The 12,070-nt window shown below is 33.4% G+C and overlaps 1 protein-coding gene and 1 long non-coding RNA gene across 4 annotated transcripts in view; one reads left to right on the top strand and one right to left on the bottom strand.

The window, feature by feature from the left end:
- The window catches only part of LOC103908684 (MSS51 mitochondrial translational activator), a 14,544-nt gene extending 4,179 nt beyond the window's left edge, over window positions 1–10,365 (bottom strand). Inside the window, exons 1-5 of the mRNA XM_021470407.3 lie at window positions 10,289–10,365; window positions 8,535–8,710; window positions 8,289–8,435; window positions 3,524–3,648; window positions 1,585–2,148 (exon numbers count right to left, since the gene is read on the bottom strand). Of these exons, the coding sequence (XP_021326082.1) occupies window positions 1,585–2,148; window positions 3,524–3,648; window positions 8,289–8,435; window positions 8,535–8,692 (994 nt within the window). The 5' untranslated portion in view covers window positions 8,693–8,710; window positions 10,289–10,365. The remainder of the gene's footprint in view (window positions 1–1,584; window positions 2,149–3,523; window positions 3,649–8,288; window positions 8,436–8,534; window positions 8,711–10,288) is intronic.
- Window positions 7,028–12,070, top strand: part of LOC141380770 (uncharacterized) — a 38,021-nt gene continuing 32,978 nt past the window's right edge. For all 3 annotated transcript variants that reach the window (XR_012399564.1, XR_012399565.1, XR_012399563.1), the window contains exons 1-2: window positions 7,028–7,098; window positions 8,550–8,702. This is a non-coding gene — a long non-coding RNA (uncharacterized lncRNA). The remainder of the gene's footprint in view (window positions 7,099–8,549; window positions 8,703–12,070) is intronic.

Here is a 12,070-nt window from a genome sequence, read left to right as displayed (position 1 = left end):
ACACACAAAATCTCACGAAAGACTCGTTTGTCTGATTCTATAGATGAAAACTAAACCCTGCTGGCGCTCAAAGGGTTGAACGGCTGACATGAAGACTAGAGAAAATCCACCTGATCCCAGTCAACAGCTCAACACTTCACTATTGGAGGCTGTTTGGGACAAAACACACTGAAACACTTGCACGTACATATACACTCCCCAGCCACATATTTAGGCACATCTTAGTAGTAACGGGGTTGGACCCCCATTTGCCTCACATCCTTTGATGCAGAGATTCAACAAGGTGCTAGAAATATTCCTCCGAGATTTTGCTCCGTATTGACATGATAGCATCACACAGTTGCTGCAGATTTGTCGACTGCACATCCACAATCTCCCGTTCAACCACATCCCAAAGGTGCTTTATTGAATTAAGGTCTGATGACTCTGGAGGCCATTTGAGTACAGTGAACTCAAGAAACCAGTCTGAGATGATTCACGCTTTATGAGATGGTGCGTTAACCTGCTGGAAGTAGCCATCAGAAGATGCCATGTGATTGGTTGATTAGAAATTTGCATTAATGAGCAGTTGGACATGTGTACCTAATAAAGTGGCCGGTGAGTATATATTTTCGCTCATGTTGACAACATTGAAACACTTTTCACAAAACATACTAAACACTTGTGCGTACAAATATTTTTGCTCACATATATATATATATATATATATATATATATATATATATATATATAGTTGAAGTCAGAATTATTAGCCCCCTTTTGATTTTTCCCAAATGATGTTTAACACAGCAAGGAAATTTTCACAGTATTTTTTCTTCTGGAGAAAGTCTTATTTGTTTTATTTTGGCAAGAATAAAAGCAGTTTTTAATTTTTTAAATATCAATTTTGGGACAAAATTATTAGCCCTTTTAAGCTATTTTTTTTGATAGTCTACAGAACAAACCATTGTTATACAATAACTTGCCTAATTACCCTAACCTGCCTAGTTAGCCTTTTTAACCTAAGCCTTTAATTGTCACTTTAAGCTGTATAGAAGTGTCTTGAAGAATATCTTGTCAAATATTATTTACTGTCATCATAACAAAGATAAAATAAATCAGTTATTAGAAATGAGATATTAAAACTATTATGATTAGAAATGTGCTAAAACAATCTTCCCTCCATTAAACAGAAATTGGGGAAAAAAATAAACAGGGGCGCTAATAATTCAGGGGGGCTAATAATTCTGATTTCAACTGTATATATATATATATATATATATATATATATATATATATATACAGTATGTGTGAAACATATACTGTATAATGCCAGTATTTAGTGTGTTTCATCCAAAATGTTTTAGTGTGTATTGTCCCACTTAAGGAGGGTCCATTAATGCTCCGTATAAACGAACAAACATATTTTGTCCCAAACGTCCTCCATAACAGAAAGTCCACCTGATCCACTTCAGGTGGGGTTGAAAACTGCACTAGGGTTGCATAATATATCACAAAATTATTTTTAGCGTAATAATATACGTATCGCAGAAGTTACATTTCTGTTGATGTGCTGGAGGAGGATTTGTGGTGGTCTGTTTGTACCTGGGTGAAATCCCACCACCAGATCAGGTTTAGCAGCTTCTCCTTTCTCCACTTTCTCCTCCCAGAACTCATGGTAGAGGCCCTTGTAGGCGCTGATGTACACTCGCCCCCGGGGCCCGAACGCCCTCAGAGGAGGCCTCATGATGGGCCCCTGGACCACCTCAGGCCCCACCATCACCACCTCCAGCCCCTGGTGCCCCGGGAACATGTGGCTGAGCTCGTCCAGATCAGTGGTTCGGGCTCCCAGGGTCTCGTTGTGGCCGGCACCCACTAAATGTACAGTCAGAGGCCGTGAATATGGGTCCAGACGGGACATTTGGATCCCCAGGCCTATAGTAAGAGACCTGGAGAAGAACTCACTGCAAACCCGCCATACAGACTTTTGAAGCTCCGCCTCATCTGGCCGTGGCCTGCAGCTATTGGTCCAGAGGTCTGTCATGTTCTGTCCTGATAGGATGGGCTCCAGACGGCCCATCAGATCTCCCTGCATCGACAACCAATCATTCCAACACCTGACATCTTTAGCAGGACGAGACCACGCCTCCGTAGGGAAAGGAAGATCTCCTATTGGAGCACAGGGTGATTGACAGATTACTACTTGGTGGGAATTGCTTACAACTCCTATAAGTGTAACATATTTTGTTTAGAGATTTGTCCTTTAAATCTGACCTAATAAATTAATAAATTAAAAATTAATAAATTAAATCTGACCTAATTACTTTTTATTCCTTACAATTTTATAAAAACAGGTGTGTGGGCTTGACAAACCACCTATAGGGGTGTTTTTCAGCCTCGTTCTGTTAGGACCACCAACACTATGCAAACGTATCGAGCAACGCGACAAAGTTGAGAATTCTTCAACTTCATGCAAATGAAGAGCGACTTTCTTGAGAGACAGACAATCCCAGATAGCATACAAACGTGGGCCACTTTAGGCATTAATGCGGCACTGGTGGTGTTCCTTCGTCCCAGACAAAATTGTGAGCCTGAAGTGACCCGCCTGTACAAAGGCAAAGTGGGGCCAAAGATTCATATTCATATATGAGCTATTTAAGGCTAAGATTTGGCACATATAGCAAAATGTAATCTTAGTGCGAGCCTAATGTGGCCCATGTAGAAAATGATAAATTTGGCCCAAATGATGAGGACAAATGTGGGCCACAGTTGGCAAAAATGTGACATCGTCATTTAAGAGTAATGTGGGTCTAAACCTAAAGTGGCTCACATGTGTAAGTGCAAATGTGGCCCAGTTATCTTAAGACATATGTGGGCCACTTTTGGCAAATATTCGGCACAGTAAGCTCTGGCTATTGCGAATGTGAGCCTAATGCGGCCCAGAGAAGATATGACAAATGGGCCCAGTTATCGTAAAACATTTGCACTGCAAAAAATGCTTTTTCTTACTTAGATTTTTTGTCTTGTTTCTAGTCCAAACATCTGATAATCCCTAAATTAAGTAGAATTTTCTAGATAAGCAAAACATATTGTCTTGTTTTGAGAAATAATATGCCAATAATAAGTGAGTTTTTCCTTAAAACAAGCAAAATAATCTGCCAATGAGGTAAGCAAAATAATCTTACTTCAAAAGAAAAAGTAAATATAATGTAAATAGTGTAGTGAGAAATGCACCAAAGCAACTGAGAAAAACTGTAATATTATATGTTAGGCACCTAGCGTCTGAGAGTAACGTAATTTCGATTCCCAATATGTCCTGTACATGTGGCTGAATTGACAACAAAGCTGAATTTGACTTTGACTTTGATAAGAAAAAATAGATGAAATGAAATAAATAAATTATAAAGAATTGTGTAAACATCACAACTCAGTGCTCAGCAGGATTAAAAAAAACAAATGTGTATTCTTACTCTTTCTTTGCTAATATCATGCTTGTCTCCTATTTCTGAGGTGTCGTGGAGATCATTTTGAGTTGTCATCTCACCTGTATGAATGAGCCACTCCACCAGCCTGTCAATGGAGACCTTATGGAGCATCTTGCAGAACTTCTTATGCAAAGACCAGTCCGTCTTTTGACACTCTTTACTGCAGTAATACACATTCAGACACCTGAGACCATGAAGGAAAGATGATGATAAAGTGTCAATACATGCAAACCATAAACATCATGCATGCACCCTAAAAAATGATATGCAAATGTTTTTAAGTTACTTTAACTAATATTAATCAGATTTCATAACATTTAACATGAACTTTTTATAGTTATAGAAAGTTTAACTTAATATTTATAGTCAGTTTGACTGATGTAAGTTAGGCAGCAAGTATTTTTTACAGTGCACTTATAAGCGTCAAGGTTTCAGCAGACAGATAAAACGCTCTGTGCCATTTTTAGCAGCTGCCCTCATCATTTTAGTACTTTAAGTTTTTATTATGGCGGCGGCATCATGTGGTGTGTGACTGTCGTAAACTTTGCAAAAGGATTGGGTTTTAACAGCTGACAGCTAAAAGCCATTGTATTAATAAAATCCATCAAACATCATACATTAAATTACATAATATTTTATTGAAATTACATATGAATTAAGTATTATTTTTTTTGTATATTTAATTTCTTTTTTATTTGTATAACTCCACTTTTATTTGTTTGTACACAGGCATTTCTGCACTGCAGGACACACACACACAGTATGACATTTGAAAAAGTCTTAGTAGATCCATAAAGCAAGCAAGTACTTTTTACTTAATAATTATTAAAAATACTACTTATAATTTACTTAATACTTAATAATTATGAAAAATACTACTTATAATTTACTATTTTAAATACTATTCCTAAAGGTCACTTGAATTTAATATTATATTTTTATTTTAGCATCATAAATTGATTTAGTACCAGATATTGTAGTTTTTATGAACTTATTATTTAAATTTATGTGAAAAAAGGCATGATTTTTGGTACTTTAACCCATTTACTGATGATAAAAGAATCGAGTTTCAACATTTTTTTTAAAGTTCCACAAATATTAAACTTAATATTTTAGTCAGTTTGACTGATTTAAGTTGAGTTGACTAAAAAAGTTATTTTGTAATTATTTTTTAAAGTGCAAAGAAACATTTGAAATTTCATGGGATCATAACTGGAGAAATGTAAATAATTTTGCTGTGTTCTGATTAAGGCACAGAATGAGTTCAATAAAAGTAAAAATGGACGACACCCAACTGGCCTCCAGCATTACTTAGGCTATTTTTAGATGAACGTCTGTGGTTGAATCTTTGCAGTCTCATTTTCATTCAGAACTTACAAGACACTAACTTAAAAAGGGCAATTTGAGATCAATGATGTGCAAATTCACTAATACTAAAAATATATAAACATATAATGAAATAATGTGAATAATATATAATATTTTTTCTTGCTTATCATTATGAAAGTTAATCATGGGTTAGATCAATTTAAGAGATGCAAACAAAATGGTCCCAACGTGTTTCCTGTTTTACATGTTTAAATTCTATTGCTTCTGGGAATCCAAAAAGAGACACATACATTAATAAAAAATGTTATTATAGCTGTTTTCATAACATCAAGTTATGATTAAATTGCCTCTATGCTATGAAATTGTTTGATAAGAAGCAGGAATTGTTCATGGGCCAATGGCATGACCACATTGTAAGGATCATACAGTAAAAATAACCATTGTTTTTTGTGAGTTAGTAGTGGCTATGTAGTTTACATATACCATATTTAAACAAAATTAGGTTGATTAGTTATTGGCTCTCTATTTAATTTTTTATAAAGGTCTAATTTTGTGATTGACTACTTCAACAACTGCAGTAAAACTAACAAAGTTTTCGAATTCACTATTACTATAGCTGTAGCATTCATTAAGTAATACCTGTAATTTATTATGTATACCGTGAATTGTATTGTTTAAAGACAGGCTATGTTTTATTACTAGCATCACAATGTTTAGCAGCAGTAAACTGTGGTTTAGTTTTGTCAAGTTGGTTTTTCCACATATACACAACATTTATACGTGCTGTTTTGTTATTTTGAACAAGCTGTTTCACATTATTCTTTCACATTATTATTTTACAGTTTGCCGTTAGCAGTGCCAGAAATCCTGCTTGAGGCGTTAGCATGAGGTTTAGGTAACGCATTAGCAGGTTAGCACGTAGCATTATCTCCTGTTGTTCGGGCAGAGGTGTTAACATCTTGCATTAGATTCTTGCGTTAATAAGCGGGTGATAATGTTTAAAGGGCAGAACCCTAATGGAGGACTGTGACACAACCTGACCCTCTAAAGACAGACAGCACCAGGTGCACAGCGCCTGGACTACGTGTGGGATTTACTTTAGAACGTATAGCACTGATAATAATAATAATAATAATAATAATAATAATAATAATGAAAATAATAATAATATTAATAATAATAATAATGAAAATAATAATAATAATAATAATAATAATCACTATTCTTCGGCTTGTTTTATCAGGGGTCGCAACAGCAGAATGAACCGCCAATAATAATAATAATAATAATAATAATAATAATAATAATAATAGGGGCGAGGCAGTGGCGCAGTAGGTAGTACTGTTGCCTCACAGCAAGAAGGTCGCTGGGTCGCTGGTTCAAGCCTCGGCTTAGTTGGCGTTTCTGTGTGGAGTTTGCATGTTCTCCCTGCGTTTCGCGTGGGTTTCCTCTGGGTGCTCCGGTTTCCCCCACAGTCCAAAGACATGCGAATTGGGTAGACTAAATTGTCCGTAGTGTAGGAGTGTGTGTGTGTCTGTGTAAATGTGTGTGTGGATGTTTCCCAGAGATGGGTTGCGGCTGGAAGGGCATCCGCTGCGTAAAAACTTGCTGGATAAGTTGGCGGTTCATTCCGCTGTGGCGACCCCTGATTAATAAAGGGACTAAGCCGACAAGAAAATGAATGAATGAATAATAATAATTGTGGACAAACAACTCTATTTAAAAACAAACATATTTATTTAACAATATAGTTTAAATTTGTACATAATATCTGTACATAAAAAAATGTCTAATATACCTGCCAACATAAATTTGCCAAATTGTACAAGGACTCATTTTTTCAATGTTTGGTATTTGTCTATTCTTCAGGTTTTAATATTTGATATATTGTGAAATTGCTTATTTGTGGAATATTATTTATTTAAATGTATATTGGCAGTAAAAATAGTTTTACTCGTTTTAAGAGAGAAATGGTCACTAGCTAACATAGGCCACTTTAAAAAAAGATATAAACAATATTAAAGTAAAAAAAAACGTTTAAACTATCTATTTAATAAATTAGATTTGTTCAAATGCGCCAAAAATATTACCTATAATTACTAAGAAATGCATAAAAATATTCGTGCACTCATTTTTGCTGAGAACTGACAAAATCCCGACCAGTAGTGACCATTTTTACCTGCAGAGGGCGCTGTAAGATTGTATTATTGCGCGTTGTCGCTCGCAAGTGTTGTCAGAAAGAACTGCAACTGCCACCTGTAGCGGAACGTTATCATCAGTCATGAACAAACTATCGTTTTAAAAGGTAGGCTACTCACAATTCAACTTTTCATGTTAAATTATAAGTAGTAAAATTTGTATGTACTATATAATAGGGTTAGGAGAGGGTGAGGGTTTGTTTAGGTACAATTTTGTCTTCCCGAAAGTTCCGTCGTCACAGCGCTGAGGCTCCATCATTAGTTAACATGATAAAAAATGAATTACGCTATCAAAAAGCACATATTTTGGGCGCAAACTGAACTAAAATAGAAATATAATAACAATGATTATGGAATATTAATATCCTCTTACAAAAACTCAAACATTTTCTGAAAAAAGTCAGATTTTCTAACTGTATTTCGTATTTGAATCTTCAAGATGGCGTCTAACGTTAGGCCTACAACAAACTGAACATACAGCTAAACAACATTCGTGTTTATTCTATACATTTTGTTGTAAAGTTAACCTATATGTGTTTTTATAATATTGGTTTAATGTTAATAACATTTTTAATGTGTGATATTTTGGGTTAGTTTAAGCATATTTACCCTTTTTATATACTGCAGGAAATTAAAATAATAATTCTTTATCAATATTAAAAATATGTTCCTGACTTTTTGATATTTGAGATTTTGACCAGTCCAAAATTAAAAAAAAAAAGTTAGAACTAACTATATTCTCACGTGTTTTTCAAAAATAAAAATACACACACAGTATTCAAAAGGAAATGTATTTTCCACTTTAACCAGCATAAATAATATTTCACTATAAACCATTTTAAGGGATGTAAGCAAAATCATTGGTCCTAACGTATTTCCTGTTTTACATTTTTTATTTCTATAGCTTCGGATAATCCAAAAAAGAGCAACATATTGATAAATGATGTTACAACAGCTGTTTTAACATTAGGTTATTATTAAATTGTCTCTTGTTTTAGTTATGAAATAGTTTGATAACAAACACACATTGTCCACATTGACCACATTGAAATGGTCTGTAAACACACACACACACACAAACAAAAACACAAACGCACACATACAGTACACCAATATTCATCAAAATATTAATTAAAATAATAGATTAGGAACCCAAACTGTCACAGAAAATATATTGTTCTTGTGTTTAGATTTATATATAATTGCATGATATTTCAATAATTACAACCACGGAAGAAGGAATACTCTCTGATTTACTTTGCATAGAGGTGTGATATTTATTGTCGTTTTTACTCACTTGATGCAGCGTTTAAGTGCTTTAGGATCTGCAAAGTCAGATGGTAGTTTGGAGCATCTGGCACAGAATTTAAAGGTTTCTTCTAGTTTTTGAAACATTTCTTTGTGAGAGCGAAATCCCACCTTGCCTTTGCCTTCCAGCGCTTCCCTGAAAAAAAGAGAAATATTGACAACCTGTCAATGCTGCACACTCATTTGACCCAACAGAATGTGTGTAAGTGTGTGTGTGTGTGTGTGTGTTTCTCACCTGTATTCTTTGTAGTCCTTCATGTTCAGTTTGTCTAAGATGACTTTGGAAAGGCCAGGAACTTTATAGTCCATAGTATAAAAACCGAACTGATCTGAGTAAACGCTGTCCGCACTGGGATTAAAAGAGCCTGGTAGAGCTGGAACTGGACCGGCCATTCTAAATGATGTATTCAACTACACACACACACACACACACACACACACACACACACACACGATTCACATAAAAGATATTTTAAAGTGATAAGTACACTTTTTTTTAAATAAGATGACAAAAATGCAAAATATCTTTAACAAACACATTTATATTAAAAATAATATGTTTTCCTTTTCAAAATAGTTAAATATTTATTCCTGGGATTAAACACACACACACAAACCATCCAAAAGTTTCATTTCAGTGCGATTCTTGAACAAAAAAAAAATTAAGAAAATAAAAAAATCAACTTTACAAAAATACAATAAAATTGTGAAATATAATGTTGTTAAAGGGATTTTTTTCTCATTAATTATATTTTAAATGTATATTTTTTCAATAAAAAAATGATATATTTTAAATATATTCCATTTATTCCTGAGATTCAAACACACAAACACATATTCAAACCAAATGTTCAAGTTCAGTATGATAAAAATAAATAAATAAATAAATAAAATAAATAAATAAATAAATAAATAAATAAATATAATTACCCTAACCTGCCTAGTTAACCTAATTAACCTAGTTAAGCCTTTAAATGCCACTTTTAGCTGTATAGGAGTGTCTTGAAAAATATCTAGTCAAATGTTATTTACTGTGATCATGGCAAAGAGAAAATAAATCAGTTATTAGAAATGAGTTATTAAAACTATTATGTTTAGAAATGTGCTGAAACAATCTTCTCTCTGTCAAACAGAAATTGGGGAAAGAAATAAACGGGCTAATAATTCAGGGGGCTAATAATTCTGACTTCAGCTGTATAATCAGTCATTCGTTTATTTTATTTTCGGCTTAGTCCCTTTATTAATCTGGGGTCGCCACAGCGGAATAAACTGGCAACTTATCCAGCACATGTTTTACACAGCGGATGCACCATAAAACAAAAAGTACTTGAGGGTTTCTTGAACCTTTAAAGATTTAACCTCAAAGCAAACACTAACAGTGTGAACAAACATGATAAATGATATGCCAGATACCCGTCAATATTTAAAACCCACAAAAGTAAAAAAAAGAACCCAGACAGATAGTGAAAAAGAAAACAAAAGAACATAGGTCTGTTTTATCACTATTTTTTATACAATTATAATGTATAATATTTCAAAAAAGAATATTTTTATTAATTTCTCAGTGAATATAAACAATATATTTTTTAAACAAAAAAATCATTAAAGTGTTTGGTCACAGAACATCTTTAGGAATAAAATCAATATAAAATATTATATAGTAAGTATAAAAGTAAGCATAGAAATACAAGGTATAAAATTTAAACTTAAGTTTTTTTTTGTTTATTACAATTTTATTAAATATTTTACCCCAACATATTAATGTAAGTGTACTAATTTTTGGACTGTGGTCTTCAGTTTAGTTCGATTAGTTTCAGTTTTGTCTTTGCTACTAATCTATTGTTTATGCACAAATATATTACTGTACAGCATCCTGTAAAAAATATGAATTTAAAAGTGAAATTGTGAGGGGTGTACTCATTTTATGCTCAGCACTGTACATAATTACTTAAAAAATAGCCTAAAATTAGCTTCAAAAATAATACTCACATAGTAACAGGACTCTGAAATAACAATAAAAATCCAAAGAGTTGTAATGTAAGTCACAAAGAAGCAGCAGAACTTGTGAACTTGTTAACTAGCTGGACTCCCGATGTGCTGTTTAGTGACTCCACCTCCTTCATTGTCATGCTTTCATCCCCTTTTTTGGGAGAGACTGACGCTCGTCCAGGTCTAAGTCTCTGGGAGCGTGTTCAAATTACTTGAAGGTTTTCCTTACCCTGCAATCCCAGAATCCCCTTCCCCCAGAGTCACACAAGACCTGATGGGGATCTAGAGTTACTCCCTCTGACCCCCGCCCACATACATTTATTAACTCTCCTCCTGTGAATCTTTTATTCTTTTCCTATGTTTAACAGACTTTCAAAGTATTTCCTATTATATTTTTATTATTTTGTCTAATTATTTAAGTCTATTATATAAGTCTTATTTATTTAAAAGGGACCTATTATGCAAAAATCACTTATACAAGCGGATTAAACATAGTTGTGTGGCAAAAGTCTGTGAATGTAACCAGCTTTTAATGGTAAAAATGTATTAAGTTTATTTTTTTATAATCACACTTGATAAAAACAGAATTGACATTCTCCCTTTGTATGTGACATCAGAGGTGGAAAGCCCCGCCCACTAGTGACCATCTCTCGCTCATTAGCATAATCAGCCCTGAGTGAGAAGCAGCCGTCCAACATTAGAGTTTTGATTTGCTGATGCACAAATAAACAATGAAGTCACCATACGGACACATTTTGACACACTTTTGTTCACATTTTCAGTTTTTCACATAGATAACGTTTTTGAATCTGCCACTATGCTGACATGCAGGCATTTGTAGCTCCGCCCTCTTTTGAAAAGAGCACAATCTCATTTGAATTTAAAGCGACAGTCACCAAAACAACTTGAACACAATTAGGAGCAAAGCCTAATAAGGTCAGTTTCAGAGAGTTATATTATTGCGGGGTGTTTTGAGCTGAAACTTCACACACATCAAAGACCTACTTGAAATTTTGTAAAAAGGGGCATAATAGGTCCCCTTCAAGTTTGGCTGGATTAAAAGCACATGCATTGAAAAAAATGACCATAATTGTAATTGTAAACAACTTTAAAAATGCTACAATAAAAATCTGTAACCTGGCTAATAAATACGGTTTATAAACAAAAATTGACTTTTCTAGAATTTTCCTGCACAACACTTCTGATTTAATGCTTTATTGTTGACATTATGGTTGTTTTTAGTTAAATTTTCTCATCATTTATGTACATTAGAGTTTAATGTTACATCTAATGTTGATAACGTTTATTGCATTATTTTAATTTGATGTGTGCCACCATGATGGGGTTTACCAGCTGTGTGAATGACAATGAGCATCGTATATATATTATAATGTTAATGAAATTTGATTGCTAAACATTATAGGAAAAAAACTAGAAAATGCTTTTATGCACTTTTTAACCATACATTTTACATATTATGATTTTACGGTGCAGTTTTTAATGTTTTTAAAACAATCGTATGGTCAAAATTTATGCAGGAACATTGAAAAGACTAAACGAAATATGGACATAATATGTTTCTTGAGAAATCCTTTAAATGTGACTTTAAGCTGATTACTCCTATCTTGAAAAACATCTATGAAAATATTATGTACTGTCATCATGACAAAGACAAAAAAATAATAATTATTAGAAATTAGTTTTTAAAATTATTATGTTTAAAAATGTATTTTTAAAACATCTGTCTATTAAGTAACACTCTGGAAATATGTTTTTAAATAA

The sequence above is a fragment of the Danio rerio genome, chromosome 24 (genome assembly GCF_049306965.1).
Source record: "Danio rerio strain Tuebingen ecotype United States chromosome 24, GRCz12tu, whole genome shotgun sequence".
Taxonomy (NCBI): Eukaryota; Metazoa; Chordata; class Actinopteri; order Cypriniformes; family Danionidae; genus Danio; species Danio rerio.
Note: the sequence above shows the minus strand (reverse complement) of the source record. Positions and strands in the feature narration are given on the sequence as shown.